The 25,152-nt window shown below is 36.9% G+C and overlaps 1 protein-coding gene across 1 annotated transcript; it reads right to left on the reverse strand.

The window, feature by feature from the left end:
* Window positions 1-9: 9 nt before the first annotated feature.
* igsf8 (immunoglobulin superfamily, member 8) lies at window positions 10-14,236 on the reverse strand. The gene is made up of 6 exons (XM_067373694.1): window positions 13,890-14,236; window positions 9,464-9,844; window positions 7,161-7,613; window positions 6,383-6,793; window positions 3,110-3,535; window positions 10-3,012 (listed from the first exon to the last, which is right to left on the reverse strand). Exons 1-6 carry the CDS (start codon window positions 13,927-13,929, stop codon window positions 2,879-2,881), a joined length of 1,845 nt encoding a protein of 614 aa, XP_067229795.1. The 5' UTR covers window positions 13,930-14,236; the 3' UTR covers window positions 10-2,878.
* Window positions 14,237-25,152: the final 10,916 nt, after the last annotated feature.

A 25,152-nucleotide genomic window follows, 5' to 3' on the forward strand; every position in this document is an offset into this window, starting at 1 on the left:
TATCAGGGCATGTTTTATTCAGGAACCTCAAAACAGAAGCAGACAATGAAAACCACCGACTACAAAACGCAGTGCAAGAAAACAGTGTTACAGCTTCAAAACCAAACATGAGCACCGCATTACTGCATATTATGTAATGCACACAAAAAGGTAAGACAACAAACGTTGGTGTTTCAGCATGATCATTTCCAGCTAAAAACATTTAATCCAGCCTACAACTCTGAGCCAAATTCACACAGTCGGGGTCAAAAACGCAAATCTTGAGCATTTCATGCACAATTTATCACGGCATAAATGCTGTAATTATTGAAATCATGTTACATCACAACTGAGGAAAGAGAACAAGATGGCTACTGTCTGAAACAGTCGGCATGACACGAGATGTTTCGGACCGTAAACAAGAGGATTAATATCCAGAGAATATTCTGTTGACTGTCATTCAGCGTTTAGTCACGTGGCATAAGAGGATAAATCAGATTTCAGCGTCTGAACGCTGTAAATAAGTACAGAAACACAGAATCCCTGATGTTAATGTGGCTTTCACATTAGTACAATCCCAGAGAGACCAGCTGCAGAAATCACATCAGCCGAACGATTCTGAGACTCAAAAACCACAAACATCTCTAGTCCATCTATCTAACCTACTGTCTAACCCATGTTTCGGTGAATGCATGGAGAAAATGAAGTAAAAACAGTTCTTCTATCATCCATTCCTTCAAAAAAACAAACAAACACTATTTTAACAAATGGGTCATTCTATGAAACGGGTGGTTTCGATTTCAAAATCTGATTCTCAAGCTAAATAATAAATGTTGGGACATTACGATGCCTTTAAAACAGGCACAACATGTAAGTGGGTCATGTTTCTAAAAACATAATTTTTCAAAAACACTTACTATATAAAATAGATTACAGTCACAAGTTTTAGATCATCTTCTAAAAAAGCTAAGATATTGATTAAAGAGGAGACTGTACGCCAAGTTCACTTATAGAACAGCACAATATTGTTGCCTGGAAACACTTTATTTCATTCCTGAAGTCATTATTCACACGTTAATGATGGACACAAAAGGCACCTGTTTTGTAGAATGACCCAGATGCACAAAACGGTACAATTACAGTAATGCCGAAGAGCGGTTTAACATTAGGACGATTTTCAAATGTACAAGATTTGGTCCTTGTCCCACTTTGGTCCTTTAAGTGCAGTTGGAAATCCTGGCAGCCTGAACGGCATTTCAAGTAACTCTCGGCTCAGAGCTCACGTCGCGTTTACATGAGCGACTCCATTTATCATCATGTGAGGAGAGCCGTCTCGCTTCAGAGCTTCTCTCCTCTCAGTTCTGTGTCTTTTTAAGGTAACGTGGTTGTGTTTCAGTAAATTCTCCAAGTGGTTGTTTGATTTTTGGAAGTACCTTTAGGTAACATGGTAAACTAGCTTATTCGGCCCTTGTTTCTCAGTGGTTCTGATCACTGACATCATTCATTTATTGTATTCTGGTGAATTTCACAAAAATGACAAGAATTGTCTGGGACGTATTTCACCCAAAAAACAAAAAACATTCTTCACATTATTTCAATATTTTTCAGTATTGTAATGCGAAAAATATATATACATTTACAAAATTATTTATATTTTTCTTACAATTATATATATATTTTTAGTACATAAATCACTGCATTTGCACTGAATTTATGGGGGAAAAATATTGGTTGTAAATTGTTTTGTTAAATTTCCATGAAAATTTTATGCAAACTGCGAAAAAAAAAAAAAAAATAATAATCTTACGACCGAAAATATAATTTAAAAATGATTTCTTTTAAAGATTTTCTTCACAATTTTTCATCCACAATTTTTATTACTGTAATGCAAAAATTATACATTTACAAAATTAGATTATTGTATACTTTCTTAAATACAATTATTAAGTACAATAATAGGTTTTTAGTGCAATCACTGCAATTATTGCACTGGAAAAAAAGAGATGTATTTTATTAGATGTAAAATTAGATGTGTGTGTGAGAGTATATATATATATATATATATATATATACACACACACACACACATTAAAAAATAAATAAATCACAATGTCTAGACCAGATGCATTACAAAAATAGAAAAGAGAAATTTAAATATAGGTTGCAAATTGGTTTTATATTTGTTAAATTTCCATGAAAATATTATGCAAACTGTGCAAAAAGAAACAAACTTATGACCACCTTTTCTTTAGATTTGAGTTAAAATATGACCCGGACATTTCTTAATCTTGTAAAATTCACCATTCACAATGTAGAACAAAAGAACCGTTTAACATCGAACTATAAGAACATGTCACTGTGAAACAAACGTGCACGAGGCAGGAACTGCTCAGTATATTCAATATATCTCACACACTTTTTGAATACAAAAAGTGAAAAATTATGGCATGCCGTAAAGTGCCATAAAAGTATTTTATACGAACATGTATTCTGTTTATCTGACACTGAATTATGAGCACATTTTATATCACCGTAAAACAGTAAGTGATTTCAGTGCTGGACATCTGTGGGTTTACTTTAGTGGTTCTGCTAGTTCTCCAAAACAACTGCATTCAGGTTCTAGTGGGAGAGAGAGAGAGAGAGTGGTTTATATCCACCATGTGACGCACTTTCCTTCATTCTGAGCAAAGCGAACAGAAACGGTACAGATCACAGTGTCACAGCTTGAAGTGAATCTACATGCGTTTGTGTCCACATCCACATAAACGTGACGCTCCATTACATCATCAGGATCGTTATGATGCCGTTTCCAATTGCGAGTACGTCAAAATACCTGCTTAAAACCCGTTTATTGTTCTTTGTTCTCACTGGTTTTCCATGAAAGTCTCTTTCATACTTCCTACTTCCTGATGTGAGAGCGCTGTCTAGCCAGTCTCTTCATGAAGCAGCACGTCACCGTCGCAATAATCAACACACCCACAAACAGCGCCGACGACACGCCGACCACCAGGGGAATGAGCAGCAGATCCGCAACTGGGGAGAAATACATCAAATCTCTTTCAGTTCAAACGCCGCACACTCCGTCACACTATTTCCTGTATGGAAACAGATCTGATATAATCAGACTCACCTCGTGCGTACAGGTACAGGTGTGCGGTCACCGACTCTGCTCTCGCACCTGTGTTGTACCATCCGCCGCGCGGATCCTGCGACCAAACCTCCGCCTGACACTGATAGTGTCCCTGATCCTCCTCACTGGCCGAGAAGATTCGTAACCTGTAGCTGGCGGCGGACACGCGGTCGACGCTCAGATCGCTGCCGTTGCTGTAGATCCGCGTGAGCCCGTCGTAGGTCAGGGTCGCTATCAGGCGGCCTTTGCTGTCCTCAGAAAACGTGACGTCTTTCTTCGCTGGTTCCTCCGGCTTCTGAAGCCACTGCACCTCCACCTGTGAAGAAGCGGTCGTCTCCACAGAGATGTTGCAGAGCAGAGTGACCGTACTGCCGCGCCTCAGGAGCGGCCGGCGAGGGAGATCGATGGAGGCAGAAACACTCACGTCTGAACGGGCACATGAATCAATAGATGTGAATTAAACAGATGAAGCTCATGAAAATAAGTTTGGGTCATAAGTCACTCTAAATAATTTTATCATTAAAGACTATTTTATTTATTAAATTAAGATTTTTTTTTTGCATTTTGTTTAAAATTATGTATCAATAGCTCTCTTCTGCTCACCAAGACTGCGTTTATTTGATCGAAAATACAGTAAAAATTCTGAAATATTATTACAATGTAAATCAGCTGTTTTCTATGTGAATATATAGTAAAGTGTAATTTATTCCTGTGATCAAAGCTGAATTTTCAGCATTATTACTCCAGTCTTCAGTGTCACATGATCCTTCAGAAATCATTCTGATATGATGAAACATTTATGATTATTATCAGTGTTAGAAACAGTTCATATTTTTGTGAAAAACATGATTTTTTTGGATTCTTTTATGAATAGAAAATTCAAAAAACAGCATTTATTTGAAATACAATCTTTTTAATATTATAAATATCTTTACTGTCACTTTTGATCAATTGAATGTGTCCTTGATGAATAAAAGTATTACATTTCATTAAAACAAAATTTACTGACCTCGATTTTAACTTATTTACTTAAAGTGAAAACTTCAAAAATGATTCAAGAAAATTTATTAACCTCTAAAAGTTTCTTTTGTGTCATTTATTTATTATTAGTAAATATCAGATGTTATTATAATAATAAAAATACAATTTATTAATAGTAATAAATAGTAGTAAATGATTAAAGCTGCTGTACGCAACTTTTTTTGTGTTCAAAATGTACAAAAATTATATAATGAGAATGTACAACATGAATCCATTTTCCAAACCGTGTTTATATATATATATATATTTTTTTTTTTTTTTTTTTTCTTACAATTGTAGTTTTTTTTAGTACAAAAATCACTGCAATTGCACTGAATTTATGGGGGAAAAAATATAGGTTGTAAATTGGTTTTAATTTGTTTTATATATGTTAAATTTCCATGAAAATTTTATGCAAACTGTGCAAAAAAAAAAAAAAAAAAAAAAAAAATCTTACGACCGAAAATATAATTTAAGAAGTAAATTGTTTCTTTGAAAGATTTTCTTCACATTATTTAAACACTTTTTCAAACACTTTTTTTTTTACATTTTCCAAACTGTTTTTGTCTTACCCTGAATCATTATGGTACACTTACACTGCGTTCCAAATTATTGTGCAATTGACATATCAGTAAGATTTCTGTACAATAAACATTCAGATTTTAGTTTTTCTAAGAAAATGTTTGTTCGTTTATTTATCCATGTCTTTTTAGATAACTGGTATCAATCTCAGACAAAATAATTTGCCAGATCTAAGGAAACCCTACTTAGAGGTTGTTCCACATTATTAAGCAAGTCACAGTTCTCATGCCATATGGGGAGGAAGAAAGATCTTTCTGAAGATGAAAAGCATGAAATGGTGCAATGTTGTGCAAAAGGCATGAAAACAACTAATATTGTGTGAAACTGAATGGAGATTATCGAATTATCATAAGATTTGTGAGTGATTTAGAGCACAGCAGAACTCGGTCAGATAAAGACTTATTGAGGAAAGTTCCTGTCAAAAAAATTGATTGTATTAAAAGGGCAGCTATAAAAAAGCCAGTGTTGAGCAGCAAACAGGCATTTGAAGCTGCTGGTGTCTCTGGAGTCTCAAGAAGCTCTCCATGCAGGCTGGTAGTTGTGCGTAAAGATGCATTTCAGCCACTCCAAACCAAACCTCACAAAGAGAAACATTTACAGTGGGTGTAGAAATACAACAGTTTTATTGCTGTGGTGTTTCTTTGCAGCATGGGATAGTGCATAGTGCCTTGTATTTCAGAAGGCACTATCCTCCTTTTTATACCATAGCTGAAAATGGAGTTATGAACTCCACATATCTTGCAAAAGTCATTTTAATACCCTCCATCTCACTTCCCAGTATTCCAGCCCAAATCATCACCCGCCAGCTCAAATCATCACCCGCCAGCTCCTTGCTGACGTCGCAGTCTTGTTGGAACGTGGAGCCATTCACCAACCATCCAGGAATCCATCCGTTTAGACCATCTATTGTAGTACGGCATTATTCAGTGAATAAAACTATTTAAAAATGAGTCTTCATGTATTTCTACACCCACTGTAAATGTTTCTCTTTGTGAGGTTTGGTTTGGAGTGGCTGAAATGCATCTTTACGCACAACTGCCAGCCTGATGGAGAGCTTCTCAAGACTCCAGAGACACCAGCAGCTTCAAATACCTGTTTGCTGCTCAACACTGGCGTTTTTATATCTACCCTTATAATACAATACATTTTTTTGACAGGAGCTTTCATTAATAAGCCTTTATCTGACTGAGTTCTGCTGTGCTCTAAATCACTCACAAATCTTATGATAATTCGATAATCTCCATTCAGTTTCACACAATATTAGTTGTTTTCATGCCTTTTGCACAACATTGCACCATTTCATGCTTTTCATCTTCAGAAAGATCTTTCTTCCTCCCCATATGGCATGAGAACTGTGACTTGCTTAATAATGTGGAACAACCTCTAAGTAGAGTTTCCATAGATCTGGCAAATTATTTTGTCTGAGATTGATACCAGTTATCTAAAAAGACATGGAGAAATAAACAAACATTTTCTTAGAAAAACTAAAATCTGAATGTTTATTGTACAGAAATCTTACTGATTTGTCTCTTGCATAATAATTTGGAACGGCTAGTGTGCAGTTCTGTTTATTAACCGCTAGAGGGCCAAAAGTCACGGACTGCAGCTTTAATAGTAATAAATTCACTCACAAACTCAAACAAACACACATATACACACTTCCTCACGCACCTTCAGTCTTCAGGCTCACAGTGACCCACTCTGATCTCTGGGTGATCGTTGCGGGACTCGACGGTCCTGGCGTCTGTTTCCCGGCGTAGACGCTCACGGCGCACCGGTAGAGTCCGGCGTCAGAGGGGTGAACGGAGAACAGGCGCAGACAGAACCTCCCATCAGCCTCTTTCTCCATACTGCCGCCTCCCGCTCTGCTGACATCATCGCCCCAGGTCACCACGCCGTCAGGGCCCACGCGCGCCACCTCCACCTCCACACCGCCCGTCGGCCCGCGCCGCATCCACTGGACGAGCAGAGCCGAGCGGTTCCACGCGCCCATGCCGGACACCTGACAGGTGAGGCTGAGAGGAGCGCCGGGGCGGAGCGAGACGTCGCCGTCTGGAGCCGAGCGCACCGTCAGCGTGTCCACTGCACGAGGAAACAGAATTACACAGGCTGTATGAAATGTGTGTCAACACCCAGCCCTGCTAATTGTCACTTAATTCTCAGGTCAATAAACATCGATGCTGCATCGTAATTTAGTAGAAGCACATAAAACAACATGCATTAAAACACGCAAGTGCGAGATCTAATGCACATATCCAAAACACAAAACAAACCCAAGAGATTTACTATGATCAAGGTGCTTCACTATGCAACATCCACAGCAGCTTGTGCAGTCATGAGACGTTTACACTAAGATGAGCGAGAGCAGGCGCCCGTGCCAAAGCCTGCAGATCTGACGCTTGTTGTTTCACATAAACCAATAGATTAAATACGAGAGTTTGCCTCTAACCGAGTGGTTGAACGGTGAGATTCCCAAGCTCCATGGTCCTCTGCGCGATGCGTTCCCACTGGCCATCCGGATCTCTGATCCACTGCACAGCCTCGCAGAAATATGACCCAGAATCCTCCGGTGCCAGAGCGCTCATCTTCAGCACGTACAGATCCCTGCCTCCGTCCCCCTTCCGCTTTTCCAGAGCGATCTCTCCATCTCTGTATCTCTTTCCGTAACCGCCGCTGTGGCCCGGAATCACGCGCAGCTCGCGGTCGATGGCGATGATTTCTCTCAGGTTGTGTCCCAGAGACTCCGCCCCCCTGCTGCTCCGCATGCCGAATGTGACGGACACGTGAGTGTGCTGAGCTGATTGGACGGACGCTGCGCATGTCAGCTGAAGCTCCGTGCCTTCGATAACAGGCTGGCCGCTCAGGATGCGAGAGTGTGTTATCAGCAGCGTATCTGGAATCACTGCAGAAATAAGAAACATATTTCTGAATATATTTTAATACATTTGGTGTTTAACATACAGCACCTGTCAAAAGTCTGGAAACAATACAATTTAATGCTTTTGTTATCATACACACTTGTGTAGTCCGTTTTGATGTTTAATGTGATTGGATGTCTTGCGTTCGGCACTATCATTTTGAAATGGTATAAAAGTTTTTATAACTTTATGAAACCAAGATGAATACTAATTAGGGTTGCAAAGGGGCGTAAGGTTTCCGGTAAATTTCCACGAGAACTTAGCGTGGGGAATTTTGGAAATACTCCAATTTGGAAACTTAAAAGGAATTTACGGGAATTTTTGAGAATTAATTGGAAATTTATATAAATTTCTATATAAATGTATATAAAATATATCATAAACAAATATAAACATTTAGTTTGGTCATAATAACATGCAATAGTTATTTCTTATTTGCATCCAATTCATTCTAATTTAGTAAATATGTAAAATAAATATATTTTATTGCAGCAATTGTTATGCGTGTGTTATTTATTTCAGTGTCACGTAATCCTTCACAAATCATTCTAATATGCTGATTTGACACTCAATCATTAACGTCAGAAATTTCAGTTGTGCCGCTTAATATTGTTTTGGAACCTGTGATTCTTTTTTCAGGATTCTATGATAAATAAAATGTTAAAAAGAACAGCATTTATTTAAAATAGAAATCTTTTCTAGCAATACAAGTCACAATCAATTTCAATTTCACATTTCCTTGCTGAATAAAAACATTCATTTTCTTTTAAAAAAATACTGACCCCAACATTTTATTGTTATATAAGATTTCTATTTTAAATAAATGCTCTAACTTTTTATTAATCAAAGAATCCTGAAAAAAGGATTCACAGTTTATAAAAAATATTAAGCAGCACAACTGTTTCAAACATTATCAAATCATTATATTAGAATTATTTTTGAAGGATAAAAATTTAAAAACAGGGTAAAAATTTGAACTGAAATTGCATAAAATCTGTTGTAGTTTTTTCAGCTACATTTATGTTCCCTGTTATAGGCTCACCTGCAATTCCCTGTATTCCCATATATTCCCATTAATTCCCATACATTCCTGTTAATTCTTTGAAAATTCCTTGAAAATTCCCGGAATTTTGCAACCCTAATACTAATTATATATGGTGTAATAAATATTATATTATAATATTATATTTACGGTGGTTTAGTTCGTATCTTAAAGACAGGATTTTTACTGTAGAGTTGGGCAAGTTCTCTTCATCTTCTGCTCCTATTATTAGTGGAGTACCTCAGGGCTCTATTTTGGGTCCGCTTTTTTTTTTTAACTTATATATGCATCCACTGGGAAATATTAATAAGCACAATGTTTCATTTAATTTTTATGGCGATGATACACAGCTGTACCTGCTGTTAAAAGCTGGCGATTCCATTCAGCCTTTGTTATAATGCATCCAGGACATTAAGAAATGGTTATCAAATAACTTTGAGGACAAAACGGAAATAATTGTTTTTGGTCCCCCAAAATTAAGAAGTAGTCTCATTAGGGAGGTGGGTAATCATTTCCCCTCAGGTTATGAACCTTAGGGTCATCCTGGACTTGAATATTATCATACTCCTGTTTTATTGTCTTTTGTTTGGCTTTACTGTTTTATTTTGATGTTTCTTTACTCTGTTCAGCACTTTGGATAGCTCTGCTATGTTTAAATGTGCTATATAAACAAAATTTACTTACATATTTTATAGCATTACAAATTAAGAATTTAGTACATGCATTTGAAAATATTTTTAAATATTCTTCATCATCATCATCGATCTATCTGTTTTCTGATACACCACCTACCTTTGACTACCACTGATGAACTGTAGTTCCCCAGGAAGCGTGAGTCAGTGCTGGGCGTGTAACACTCGTAACGGCCCTGATCATCTGGACGGAGCCTTTGGATTACCAGTCTGGCTTTGTCGCCCGAGTCCCTCTCGACCCGAACCTCGCCCGCCTGTACGCGACCCTGGAACGGCGCGAACGGAAACCCTGTGTCTCGCGTGGACACCACACCGATGTGCTGAGTCCCAGCATCCTCCCGGTACTGGAACCACTCAAAGTCCTGACTCCGTGGGCCTTCGTATCCCGAAACGGTGCAGGGCAGGGACAGCGAGAAACCGGCGACCCGGTAGAGTGGACCGGCAGGAAGAGTGACCTCACGGCACACACAGCACTGGAACTCTAACACAGAACCAAAGGAAACAGAGACAGAAGGTAAATAAGTGGATGGATAGATACAAAGCAGTTTTCCAAACTTTAGTTAGTGTGTAATGTTGCTGTTTGATCATAAACAAAATCTGCAAAGTTACGACACTCAAAGTTCAATGCAAAGAGAGATATTTTCTTTTACAGAAATCACTTTTTAAGGACTACAACGAGCTTCTTCCCAGGTTGGTGACATCACAAACCCTAAAATTTGCATAAACCCCGTCCCCGAGAACACTCAACAAAGGGGGCGGGGCCATGTTGGGCTGCTTTAGAGAAGAGGAAGAGTTGTTGTAGGAGAGTGTTGTTGTCATGCCGTCATTTTACACCAAACGAGGGTCAATTCAACACAAAAGATGAACATGACGGCACATGCTAGTGGATGAGTTGAATCAACTCCACAGCAACTACATCAATTTATCCACTAACCAATCAGAAACGTCTAAAAGTTGTAACTTCTTCCTGAGTCTCTCCATCAGTGTCGACTCCGGTTTGAACAATGTAAGGCTGAACACTTTCCTCATTTTGGCTGCTTGAGATTCTCCAGCTTTGTTGTTGTTGAGCTGTTAAAGCTCCGCCCTCTTCTGGAGCAGCAGCTCATTTGCATTTAAAGGGACACACACAAAATCGGCGTGTTTTTGCTCACACCCAAATAGGGGCAAATTTGACAAGCTATAATAAATGATCTGTGGGGGATTTTGAGCTGAAACTTCACACACACATTCTGGAGACACCAGAGACTGATATTACATCTTGTGAAAGGGGCGTTATAGGTCCCCTTTAAAATAAATGCAACTGGGTGATACAGACATATTCACTGATTTACTGTGCATCCCATTAATATTCAGCTAACATGGTCTCAGCACTCCTACCACCCCATATTCAGGACTGGGCGCAAGTATTGTTTATTCATGTCCGCTCTGTTTAGTTCCCACGCCCTCCATATGTGTGTGTTGTAACCCGTTTCTGAATAAAAGGGTCTAAATAACTAACAGTAACCCCATTCTGCCAGTCTACAACCTCTGATGTCACAACTGAACTCATCTTTTGACTCATTTTCCTCATGGGTTATTTACAAACCTAAAGGAACTAAACCAGACACTTTTAACCAACTTCTGTTTCATATGCCTCTAAATGATGACCATGATCTGATAAACCTGTCGCACACTCCTGCAGTCCTTCTGTCATCTGATTGATAGTTTAGACTCTTTTATCAAGTAAAAGTCTTTGTCTAATTGTACAAATGTCCTCATGCTTAGATTTTCTATATATTAGATTTTTCAAACTATTATTTTATGTGAAGCTTTACAAGGTTAAATTAGATCTGAAACATTTCTTTTTTTTACTAAAATAATGTTTATTTGAAATCATTACTTTTAACCAATTAAAGGGACTTTCAGAAGTAAATATGGATTTGACATGCACTAGGCAGCAAAAGGTAAACTTCTGAATCCGATGCAAAACTACTCCCACAGTTAATATAAGCTGACCGTGTGACTCACACAGATGCAAACAAGATCAGATAAACTAAGCTATTGTAATGCAGTTGAGTGTTGACATTAAGAATGATGTCATCTGAACTGTTTAACCACAACCTGAGAAATGAGACCGGTGTTGACAGATTTCCCCTCACAAACATTTACTAGTTTATCCCAAAATACCATAGTATTAGTCTCTGCAGTACGCAGCTGACAGCGTTTGACATCACATTACTACACTATTTAAAGGAAAGGAAAGCTTCAGAGCATTTCTTTTAAAGATATATTTCTGATTTATTGTTATGACAATAACTATAACCATGGGAATTTGCAGGAAACTATGGTAATTTCTCTAAGGTTTTTTTTAGTTTTCTAGTTTCGGTGACTCATGGGAAGTGACCACACACCCTCACCCTTCAATAATGACCAGAGAACAGAAGCTTTAAGCCGATCAGACACGTAATTAAAGCGCAACCGGAGCAGCAGGCCAGTGGAAATCCTGCACAGCTTATACCTATATTATGAGGTCATTATTATACTGTGTGGAAATGAAGAGATCACAGTACTGTATAAACCAATGTAGAAAGCTCATGTGACACTTCAGGGCCAATCGGTACAAATTATCTAAAGACAAAGTCTCAGTTTCTCAAGTATCTGTAATGAAATTAAATTGCGCACATAATAAGACTGTACAAAAAAAACAATGTATTAGATGGAAATACCAATGTACGTTAATATGGTAGCGAATTACCATAAAACAATGTATACATACATGCATCAAGGTGCTTCCTAAAAAAAATGTATCCCATCAAGATTGTGGGTTCGATTCCCACTGTTAATATGGTAGTGAATGACCATAAAACGACGTATTGGATGGAAACACCAATGTATGTTAATAAATATGGTAGCGAATGACCATAAAACGACGTATTGGATGGAAACACCAATGTATGTTAATAAATATGGTAGCGAATGACCATAAAACGACGTATTGGATGGAAACACCAATGTATGTTAATAAATATGGTAGCGAATGACCATAAAACGACGTATTGGATGGAAACACCAATGTATGTTAATAAATATGGTAGCGAATGACCATAAAACGACGTATTGGATGGAAACACCAATGTACGTTAATAAATATGGTAGCGAATGACCATAAAACTACGTATTGGATGGAAACACCAATGTATGTTAATAAATATGGTAGCGAATGACCATAAAACGATGTATTGGATGGAAACACCAATGTACGTTAATATATATGGTAGCGAATTACCATAAAACAATGTATACATACATGCATCAAGGTGCTTCCTAAAAAAAATGTATCCGATCAAGGTTGTGGGTTCGATTCCCACTGTTAATATGGTAGTGAATGACCATAAAACGACGTATTGGATGGAAACACCAATGTATGTTAATAAATATGGTAGCGAATGACCATAAAACGACGTATTGGATGGAAACACCAATGTATGTTAATAAATATGGTAGCGAATGACCATAAAACGATGTATTGGATGGAAACACCAATGTACGTTAATAAATATGGTAGCGAATGACCATAAAACGACGTATTGGATGGAAACACCAATGTATGTTAATAAATATGGTAGCGAATGACCATAAAACGACGTATTGGATGGAAACACCAATGTATGTTAATAAATATGGTAGCGAATGACCATAAAACGATGTATTGGATGGAAACACCAATGTACGTTAATATATATGGTAGCGAATGACCATAAAACAATGTATACATACATGCATCAAGGTGCTTCCTAAAAAAAATGTATCCGATCAAGGTTGTGGGTTCGATTCCCACTGTTAATATGGTAGTGAATGACCATAAAACGACGTATTGGATGGAAACACCAATGTACGTTAATAAATATGGTAGCAAATGACCATAAAATGATGTATTAGATGGAAACACCAATGTACGTTAATATATATTGTAGAATGACCATAAAATTACATATTAGATGGAAACACCAATGTACGTTAATATATATGGTAGCGAATGACCATAAAACAATGTATACATACATGCATCAAGGTGCATCCTAAAAAAAAATGTATCCCACCAGGGTTGTGGCTTCGATTCCCACTGTTAATATGGTAAAAATCTATACCTTGAATTCAATGCAAGTCACTTTGGATAAAAGCATCTGCCTAATGTAAATAGACATGCATAAAAAACAAGTTAAAAACTAATTCTGTATGTGTACATTATCATTAAAACATAACCAAAAATCATTCAATATAGTTCTGAATGATTACCATATTCCTATAGGCCTACCATGGTATTTACATTCTACACTAAAGTACTCCAATGAATAACATGGTAGACAACATGATATTCACCATAAATACCACTGAATTTCCAGATTCATGCACTATATTATTTACTCGGAACATTAATATTAGTCCATGTCAAAAAATGATGCAATTTCCATAAACATGCGAATGCAATATTATCCTATTGTTATTGGAGGATTGACAGATGGACATTAAACATGAGCTGGACTCACCCCACAGTAAAGCGATGAACGTGATCCACCGCGGAGCCATTCCGCCTGATCTCACAACACTGTCGCGTTTACACCGATGTACTCTGTCTGACACTATAGTACAAACACATGTTTGCTAGTGTGATGTCCTCGGGCTGGAGCTGAAATCGAAGATTCATTCACTCACTAATGACTGGATAAACCAGCAGCCATCAAACAAGCGCGGGCACGAGCTTCTAATTCAACCCGAGAATTATATCCGTGTTTTTAAACCAGCGCTGCAACTGCGCTAACGTTTCGGTGTTATTCCTCTTTTAACATCCCTCTTTTCCCTCGCAATCACCGCGTCCAAACGATTCATACATAAATTAGGCTGTTCACTGAAAGTAGTGCATCACGTCACGCGCAGGGAGACAGACGCTTAACAGTGACGCGGCTCAGCGCGGACGAACACAGCCAATAGGAGGTCAAAGCGAAGAGATTCAGATCTGTGATTAAAGGATTAGTTCACTTTCAAATTAAAATTTCCTGATAATTTACTCACCCCCATGTCATCCAAGATGTTCATGTCTTTCTTTCTTCAGTTGAAAATAAATGAAGGTTTCCAAACGGTCGAAGGTCAAAATTACAGTTTGCAGCTTCAAAGAGCTCTACATGATCCCAGGCGAGAAATAAGAGTCTTATCTAGAGAAACCATCGCTCATTTTCTAAAAAAAAATAAAAATTATATACGTTTTAAATGCTCATCCTGAACTAGCTCTCTTCTTCTTCTCTATAAGAATTCCGGCAGACACTGCTAAGTGTATTACTGCCCTCCATAGGTCAAAGTTCAAACTAGTTTTTTGCATATTGTATGACAATTTAGTTCAAACTTTGACCTGTGGAGGGCAGTATTACACTTAGCAGCGTCTACAAGCTAGTTTAAATGAGCATTTATGGTTAAAACGTATATAATTTTAAAGTTTTTTTTAGAAAATGAGTGATGATTATGCTAGATAAAACCCTTATTCCTCGTCTGGGATCATGTAGAGCTCTTTGAAGCTGCACTGAAACTGTAATTTGACCTTCAACCGTTTGGGGTCCATTGAAGTCCACTATATGGAGAATAACCCTGGAATGTTTTCATCAAAAACCTTAATTTCTTTTCGACTGAAGAAAGAAGGACATGAACATCTTGGGTGACATGAGGGTGAGTAAATTATCAAATTTAATTTGAAAGTGAACTAATCCTTTAAGGGTTAAATGTAGGCCAATCCCAGTCCCCATGACCCGAAACACAAATTTCATTGATTGACATTTATTTATTTGTTTATTTACTTATTCACTCACATTTTTCATTTCTTTTATTCCCTCTCACATCTTTAATATTTTTTATTTATTTTCTGTACTGTAGTTATTTGATATTATATGCTTAGACAATATTATAAAGCTTTGTTGACTTGGTTGACTCTGACTCATGAAGCCAAATCCCCCACTGAACCACACATTAAAATCAAAACAATAATTTTATACCTAAATAAAATTTAAAGGTGCAATATGTAATATTTTTGCAGTAAAATATCCAAAACCCACTAGGCCAGTGTTACATATTTTGTTCGTACTTACAATATCCCAAATGTTTCCAGCTATTTGTAAATTGTGAGAAAATTGCAATTTCAATCAAGGCTCCGGGACGTGTGAGGAGTCGCCTGTCAATTGCGTCATACCCGCGTTACCCTTGGTTTATTTTGTAGAAACCATGGAAACACCAAAGACGCTTTAATATATTACACGTTTTAATAGACAAAGGAACAACTGTTTTGATATTTTCATTTTTGGGTGAACTATCCCTTTAAACAGCCATGTAAAGATGCCTTTAGAATCTTAAATAGTCACTTATACCACAAGGCTGTTGAATGCTGGATATATTTAGATAATTTGTACATGAACAACAGAATATTGTTCCTCTAAACTCTGCTAATATTCAATATTATGTTTTAATAAACACAGATAGGAAAACTGCTGTCCTTTGATTTGTACATAATTTTGTAAAAACTTACATACATATATACATATATTAAAATAACATTAATTTACATATATATATCCACAGCTAACCACAAAAACCTGATCTTAATCTTTATTAGCAACATCATTTGATCCTAAAATGGATCAAATTTACATAATTTATATTTAATTGAAATATTTAATTTTACATTTATTGTTTCTATCACTTTTCAAATTGGTTACCAAATACATATCTATGGCTCCACCTAGTGGATAAACAATTATTTGCTCATTAACGGACAAAAATTCAACCCTATTATTCAACCTTACTCAGGTGAAAAAATACTATAGTGATTTAGAGTAAATACTATAGTGTTTTTGAACCATACTATAGTAAATTGTAGTATACTGTATATTATAGTATTTACAACACTTTGTTAATGAATGCTACAGCATACTGTAGTATTAACTGATAAACTGTTATAAATACTGTAGTATCCTTTAGTTTTTACTGCAGTAAACTTTAGTGTACACTGTAGTATAAAGTTGTAGAAAACTTAGTACAGTATTGTGTAATTTGTTTATATTACTATAGTTGTTATATTATCACAGCAACTATAGAATTACCACAATAAAATAATTCAAGTACTTTACTATAGTATCGTTCAAAAACATTATAGTATTTACTATAAATTACTATAGTATTTTCACCTGGGTAGCTTTGAATCGTTTACTAAACTCTCTCTCCCATGTTATTAAATCAGAGTTTTCTATATTTTGTTGATGCAATGTTCTTTCTAGAACCTAAACCAAAGGTAATGTGTGAATAACCCTAATAAAGTCTGCTGAGCCCACTTACACATTACATTGCACATAATTAGTGATTTAAACAAACCCCTGAGCCAAGTATCCTTTTTAACTTTTACCTCGAGGGAGATAAAAATGGGTAAAAGTAGGAAAATCCCATTCACTTACATTATATATATATATATATATATATATATATATATATATATATATATATATATATATATATATATATATATATAAAGTCATACTGTAAACTTTTGGGCCTTTTCACTAATAAGGTAAACAACCGCCAATGAGCGACCAGAACACCCTAGTAACCGCATAGCAGCGCTAAAAACCCAATCAGAACACCCCAACAACCGCATAGCAACGCTAAAACCCAATCAGAACACCCCAACAACCGCACAGCAACGCTAAAACCCAATCAGAACACCCCAACAACCGTTTAGCAACGCGCTAAAAGCGCCTCATGGCTTCGGCAAGAATATAGCAATGCATTTTTGCACGAGGCTCTATTTTTTATTGATTATTTTATATATTTATATTTTAAAGTAAAGTTTGATTTTTTTCTCGTTCTCCACTTCTCTCTGTTTATGTGCAGCTCTCATGTCTCCTCAGTGGGGCAGCATTGTGTTTCATCATGACCTTCCTTCATATAAAATGGCTGCTAAACCAACTATTTATTGTTGGTCATTACTGTCACTACAATGGTGCTCAAATAGAAATACATATCTACCCTGCTTAATTAAATATTTAAAAATAGTTCTTTACAATTTTTTGTGAGCTCTAATGAATCCCATAAGTTATACCACTTTATTTCAATAGTCCACTTTAGATATTCTACTAACTATAAGTAACTTTCCAACTACAAGCAGTCATTAGAGTATTATTAGACCATCTAACACTTTATTTTGATGCTCCCCAACTGGAGAGTAACTTTGCAACTACATGTCATCTTCTATACTAACCCTAACTAATACTCTAATGAGAGTCAGTTGACTCTCAAAAAATAAAGTGTAACCGTAATGTGTTTGATCATGCACATGAGCATTACAAGAATGATAAAATTTCTTTGCATAGAGCTCCACGAGTCTCCATGTATAAATGATTCTTTCACTAGCATTACCATCTCATTTATCAAGCTTTAATCTGAGCATTTGATGAGCTGTTCACTGCCGTCTGAATTGTTAATGTAATTGCCATTGCTGAATGACTTTACTATGAACCACCACCACTGCAGGCAATTTATTTCATCAAATCTCCATTGAGCTCACAACACACTAACACACACACACACACGCACACACATTCTCTGCAGCCTTGGCCCCGTCTGTAGATTCGATTTTGTGGCTTCACCAGGAGCCAAAATCATCAGCAGATTCTGTGTATCTTATAAGAAGTCGAGTAAAGTTATATGAACAATTTTTTCCTTCCCCCAATATGCTGTGTTTCCTTTTTTGTGTGTGTTTTGATCCCGGCTCTTGCGGCGGGCCGCTCTGTGGTGAGGCGCGGGCTGGAGTGGCGCTGCCGTGTTATTTTTGGCGGCAGCGGCGGTTGGTGGCTCTAGAGATGGAGTGGAGCGTTCCGGATCCAAACCCAGGCTGTTTAAGGGAATTCTCATCTGTAATGATCAGCGTCATTATGGGCTCACACTAACTGCAGGACGAGCCGCGCGTTAATTTCAGCACGTCCCTCAACAACACATCGCCTCTCCGTATGCATCTTGACATGAATGCAGGAGACAAAAAAATCTTCTTAAAGAGGAAATGACACATCATTTTAGACTGGGTGGAACTGAAATACCGGTACATAAGTTTTTGTATTTTCATTTTAAATTTAGTTAAAAACTTCCAGTAATTTGTTGTGTTCATCATTCTTATTAGCTTTTTAAAATACAATCTTCATTTATGTACCTTTAGTGACCTCCAGGGGTCAACGGATCCATGTTTGAACACCCTAGTTTTATTCAGTTCTATTAATCATGCGTTCCACATACATACAATGACATGGTCTGGCTTTCATGAATAGCTTTAAACGAGACTGCAGTGTTTATTTTATTTTAAATGTTTTGTTTTTATTATACTCTTTGCACTTTTATGTAACTGTTTGCCTAATTTAAACCATGTCAACTTACTGTATAAATGAAAAGCTTCTCTGAATGTGTGTTCAGTGTTTCAGCCCCTGTTTCAGCCCTCGCGTTTTGATTGTTGAACTAGAACCGTTTAACAGACTGAATGAAGATCCTCGTAAGCAAAGTATATTTTTGCTGTGCCGACACTCAAATAAACACAACGAGGAAGGCTTCCGACCAGCGTAACGCGGCACACGCTAGGTCAAGCGTTGCAGTTGTTTAAAGTCTGTCTTGCTATTAGAAGCCAAACTGCTTTGTGCAGCGTCGAGCATTTTTCATCCTCCCATTACGTGCTGTAACATCATGTTAAAATGTCTCTCTAACCACTCTTGGCATTAAATGAGAGAATGAGATGATTTCAGTTTATATATTTATTTTTGGTGGTGAATGCGCGTAAATGCATGTAAAGTCCACATGCTTGTGTGTGCATGAAGCCAAACGGTTGCGTCTGAGTGTGTGTATCATGTGTGTATCAGGTTATACGTCGGCGTGCATGATGGCGCACACTTGTGTGTGAGCGAGTTTGTGTGTTAACCCACAAAGATATTTCAATTTCTGCTGGATATTAAAGAAGCGTGCGGTGGCAGCAGCCCTCGGCCTGCCAGCGGGTGAGTTTAGGGGGGCGTTGTGGCCGTGACTCCGGGGGGGAGACGAGGGGGAAGTGGCTCATGGTCAGGGCCCCTGCCGGACACACTGGCGCCTCTTTCTGGAGGACTTCAGAACCACCACACTCCTCCACCAGAACCCTGCCAACCCAAATCACTCACTTCAACATCCTTCCACTTCTCTCTCTCTCTCTCTCTCGCCCACTCTGAGCTCTCTTTAAAGCTATTTTCCTATCAAATTTTAATTTCTCTGAACATTTGTTTATGCAGTTTTCTTCTAATGCGTTGTGCTTTAAGCTTCCAGCAAATCCAATGCTGCAATCAAAGATCGCTTGTGCAATTGTAAAGCTGTTAGACAACAACTTATATTAATATCATACTTATATAGCAATCAACAACAAAATTAACTTTACTTTCATAACTTCATCTTTGGATTGTCTGTTATGATTAGAACACATTCAACCTTTTATATTTGATGTGCACATTCTGCTCATTTCTTAATTTTCAGTTCTTTCTGACAGCTTTGCAGTAGAAATTAATTAATGTCTCAGTCATTAAGGCAAACATTTTTGTCATCTTAACTTAATATATTATTGTGCTTAAGTTAAACTCAAAGTTAAAATAACAATGATTTTGCCCTTGGACATGGTTTCACTTGTTGACAAAACATTTGTTGACTGGACAAGGAAATAATATTCAAGTCAACTTATGTAAATACACTCTATAAAAAGCTGAATTAGTTGTTTTAACCCATTGATTGGGTTGTTTTAACCCAGCGAATTAGATGTTTTAACCCAATGAATGAGTTCTTTTAACCCAGTGACTGGGTTGTTTTAACCCAGTGAATTGGATGTTTTAACCCAGCGAATGAGTTGTTTTAACCCATTGATTGGGTTGTTTTAACCCAGCGAATTGGATATTTTAAACCAGTGATTGGGTTGTTTTAACCCAGCAAATTGGATGTTTTAACCCAGCGAATGAGTTGTTTTAACCCAGTGATTGGGTTGTTTTAACCCAGCGAATTGGTGTTTTAACCCAGCGAATGAGTTGTTTTAACCCATTGACTGGGTTGTTTTAACCCAGCGAATTGGATGTTTTAACCCAGTGATTGGGTTGTTTTAACCCAGCGAATGAGTTGTTTTAACCCAACGAATGAGTTGTTTTAACCCAATGATTGGGTTGTTTTAACCCAGCAAATTGGATGTTTTAACCCAATGAATGAGTTGTTTTAACCCAGTGATTGGGTTGTTTTAACCCAGTGAATTGGATGTTTTAACCCAGCGAATGAGTTGTTTTAACCCATTGATTGGGTTGTTTTAACCCAGCGAATTGGATGTTTTAACCCAGTGATTGGGTTGTTTTAACCCAGCAAATTGGATGTTTTATCCCAGCGAATGAGTTGTTTTAACCCAGTGATTGGGTTGTTTTAACCCAGCGAATTGGTGTTTTAACCCAGCGAATGAGTTGTTTTAACCCAGTGATTGTGTTGTTTTAACCCAGCGAATTGGATGTTTTAACCCAGCGAATGAGTTATTTTAACCCAGTGATTGGGTTGTTTTAACCTAAAAAATGAGTTGTTTTAACTCAGCGGTTGGGTTAAATGTTTGTCCACCTTGCTGGGTAGTTTTACTTAAATTTACTTTATTAAAAATTACTGTATTTCTTGCTTAAAATGAAACCAAAGTGTTGGAAATGAACATTTATTAATACGTTTAATGAATAATAATTAAACAATAAACATTTATTAAATTGCTTATTAATAAATGTTCACCTTTTGATTATTATTGTTTCCTCTAGTAATTATGTGTCTGATTTTTAATTTCCAACATATTTTTGGGTTCTTTTTAAGACAGCCATGTAGTCATTTTTAAACAATAGTTTAGTTAAATAAAACTGTCCAGCACGTTGGGAAAATATTTAACCCAACCACTGGGTTTGTCCATTTTCAATCCAACTTAGCCCAGCATATTTTTAGAGTGATACATAACTTTGACCTTTTTTAAAGGTGAGGTTATTCAACAAGAAATGTGTTGTCAAGTTAAAATAAAATTTAAAGGTAGTGTTTTTACAGTGAATTCATTATAAGAATAAAAGGCAAAAGATTGGAATAAAGTCAAACGTTCATTAAGTGAATAACCAAGGACGTAGATGAGTGTAAAACAACAAGGAAGTATAAAACAGAATTATAAACTTAAGGAATTAAGAGTGGATGTCTATTTTGAAATGTCACAGCTCATTTCCCTAACTTCCATTTCTTTTTTTTTCTGGAAGCAATTTGTCATCCAGGGGACATTTAATAGGGAACATATTATCTTTTTACAGGGGCATGGAGTCTGCCACAGCCTGCCCACAGTTCCTATAAACAGAATTGGTCCATTTAGTGGTGCGTTTGATACATTTCAGGGCAGCAGCGAGCTCAGTTACAGACTGGAGCCCATAAAGGCGGCCATGAAAGGCCAGATAAGTGCTTCTATTCACCAGCCCGCTGCCAACGCAGTTAATTTAAATGAGCTAATGATGATCAATCTTCATTTGTGTTGCCAAACTGAATGCTCTCTTTCCTTTTTCTTAATCAGTTTTCCATCTGACCTTCCCTGACCTTGGGTTCTTGTTTTAGGTTACAGGTTTTCTCTCTTCATCATTTGTTTTGCGGCCATTGTTGGATGCAGCAGAGCCCGAGGCAGCAGCCCTAAAACAATGAGGCGCTCACCTGCGCACACCTGCGACCCTTTCCTGTGGAAATCGGCCTCTCCCACTCCCGAGGGCGTCACGAGGGGAAATAAAGGCCGTATTCGGCTGTAGATTAGTGTGAGGGCCATTGTCACCTCTTTAATCAGCTACAACACAATTAGACAAAACGTTTTAGAATCTTCATAGTTTTAATCCTGGAGATCTTTCGGCTAACTAAATCTTTCGTTACATTTAATTAGTGTCGTTTGTTAAGTCATTGCTCATACTAGGGGTTTGCTCATATTATGTTGATTCTTAAGTGGTCAGAAAGGACTTTTTTCTCATTAGGTTCATGAACACGCATGCAAGTTTTCAACAATGTGAAATGTGTGTTCAAATCATTTCTGTTTTATGAATATGATGTTTTTGTGGTTAAAGGCAGCAGCAGCACACAACAACAATACTTCCGCATGTAACTCATTCCACACTGTTTGTGCTTGACCAGCTAGGATCCTCCTAAAAAGCCCTCAGAACACCCTGGCAAGCTCTCACAAGAAGTCATGCACAAGAAATGGTAAAAATCTAGTTAGTATTTATCCAGTGACCGGGAGGAGTTTGTGCTTCTCTCTTTTTCTCTCATGGCTCTGAGTATATTTATCTTTTTATGGCTTCACTCAAGGCAGATCCTCGTCTTTCTTTTTTTCCCCCCTCCAACATAAAGATATAAAAATAAAACAAGGTTACCGCCACCACAGGGGAGTATAAAAGTTCAAAAATAATAGTAGAGGCCGAGTCAGAAGCCACGGACCCTCCTGTACCCCCCATATAAACCTCCTGCACCCCCACCCACGGACGCACACCCCACCCAACCCTCCGCCCGTGTCTTAAAAGCTGCGGACGCGACCGCGAGCCCACTTCAGACCACCATAAACATGTCAGGCCCTGATGACAGAGCCGGCCCCGGGACGCTTTATACCAACTGACCTCAACTCCAGCTCATTAGAGCCAGAAAATTAGAACCATACATCCCAAGTAAAAGAGGAGTCGGATGAGAAGAGAGCACAGTATATGAAGGGAAATGCATGTATATGATCATAATAATGTGTGTTTCATGTCTGTTATGCTTCCGGAATTCACAGCTTTTGCTATTGCAGCATTTCAAAGCTGCATCTTGTAATGTTTGTAATTCAGACACAGGAAAAGTCCATTGCTCTATTCCAAAATCGACTCTTTTTTCCAAAATCAAAAATCTACTCTTACTACATATAAAATATATATATAATTAGACATGCTGACGTCATCCTGTCACTTAAGATTCCAAACGCAAAACATTCTAACAATGTAAGCGAGAAATTTTAAAACATTCTTGAATTTAAAAAAAAAAAAAAAAACGATAAACATTAGACATACATATTTTCATGATTTGTTATCACAACATTTTTTTCATTTGTCAAATAAACTTCAATAATTAATGTGGTTCAGATAACATAATATTTTGAGTTTCTGTTGATTAAACCAATCGCCTTCATTGTAATAACTCAAATTTTTAATTTCAGTGAACTCAAAATTTTAAGGAAACCAGGAAACTTACTTAAAAACCAACAATTCTTTTTGTGGTGTACTTATGGCTGAGATGAATTAATTGAAGTAATTTGTAAAGAATAAACCGAAAAAAAAAAAAGAAAAAAATTCAAATGCTGCCACATGAGCATGTGATTAAATAAATACATAAATAAATAATAAAAACTCTCACTAAAAGAAGTTTAATTTCAATTCTATATGCAAACATGTTGACGCCATCATCCTGTCACTTAAGCTTCCGAACATTCTAAGTGATATAATTTCAAAATTTATCTTGAAAAACTAAAGATAAAAATACACCTACTGCTGAGCTGAATTAATTGCATAAATTTGTAAAGAATAAAAATGGGACATTTCAAGTGCTGTAATAAAATAAAATAAATGCAAAAATAAAACCCTCTCACTATATAAGTGCTTGAGCGGTCAGTCCTGCGGGGGTAATTGTCCAGTGCTGGGGCTGCTGGGGGTAATTGGTCCTCGCAGACAGCGGGGGAGGTTTAATTTCCTTGAGTGTCCTTCTGAGAGACTCTTTGTGTCGACTGAGAGCTCTGCTTTGTTTGTGCTGCAAAAACTAATTAAAGCATTTGTTGAGCCATAGGATAGCACGACTGACAGAGCAGGAGCAAAGAGCAAAGAACCGAAGGCAAGTTATATAAATTAATATTATATGAGCATGAGGAAAAGTTATGCATTTTTATACTCTTTCCTTCTGCAAACCATTACTCACGGGCCAAACATTCAAAGCAATGACACTTCATTGTTGGAGAAAAAAGGTTTTACTCACACTTTGTGGTCAACTTATTCTGAGCATTCATACATTTGATTTATGACATCCCACATGCAGCGTTTCTGGATTCAATATGCTGGTGTGATATAGAGCATTTTCAAGCCAAACCTCACAACATGACATGGCTGAACATAAAGTTGTTTTCTTGCAATTATTATTATTTTTACACAAACAGAGAACATTTCCATACCGTATCCGCAGCATGAGGATTTTTCATCTTTCAGATGGTTAATGTCTTTTTTAGCATATTAAAAACAGATGCATTGAATCTCACAAAACAAGCCATACTTCAACCCAAAATTAAAAGAAATACAAAAATGTTTTGCATTTTGAACTGCCAAATTCCTCATTGTATTCGATTATTCTCAGAGATGATTCTCATGACTGTGATACGGTGTTTTGTATTGCAGTAAAAATACTTTACAGTTAAAATGTTTAATGTAAATTAACATAAATGTACAGACAAATGATAAGACCATGATGTATAAAACATTACCATTGACTTTACCATAACAGTATGTGTTTATTTTATTATTTGTATTACAGCAATATAATTTGAGGAAAAATGTGCTTAACTGATAACAAATGATGGAGAAAAATTTTATAAAATTAGGCTAATTCTTATTTCTTTCCTTTGATTTAAGGGTGAAACAGAACCTAGTGATGTTCTTGAAATGTTTTGTGAAATTCACACAAATATTAATAATAAAAAAA

The sequence above is a fragment of the Chanodichthys erythropterus genome, chromosome 21, assembly GCF_024489055.1.
Source record: "Chanodichthys erythropterus isolate Z2021 chromosome 21, ASM2448905v1, whole genome shotgun sequence".
In the NCBI taxonomy this organism is placed as follows: domain Eukaryota; kingdom Metazoa; phylum Chordata; class Actinopteri; order Cypriniformes; family Xenocyprididae; genus Chanodichthys; species Chanodichthys erythropterus.

What these genes read in the sequence shown, in the direction of transcription:
- igsf8 (XM_067373694.1), bottom strand. Translation starts at nt 13,929, where the DNA reads ATGGCTCCGCGGTGGATCACGTTCATCGCTTTACTGTGGG. An exon ending in TTCATCAGTGGTAGTCAAAG is followed by an intron (nt 7,614 to 9,463) that starts GTAGGTGGTGTA and finishes TTATTTCTGCAG; the next exon opens with TGATTCCAGATACGCTGCTG. An exon ending in TGTGAGCCTGAAGACTGAAG is followed by an intron (nt 3,536 to 6,382) that starts GTGCGTGAGGAA and finishes GTGCCCGTTCAG; the next exon opens with ACGTGAGTGTTTCTGCCTCC.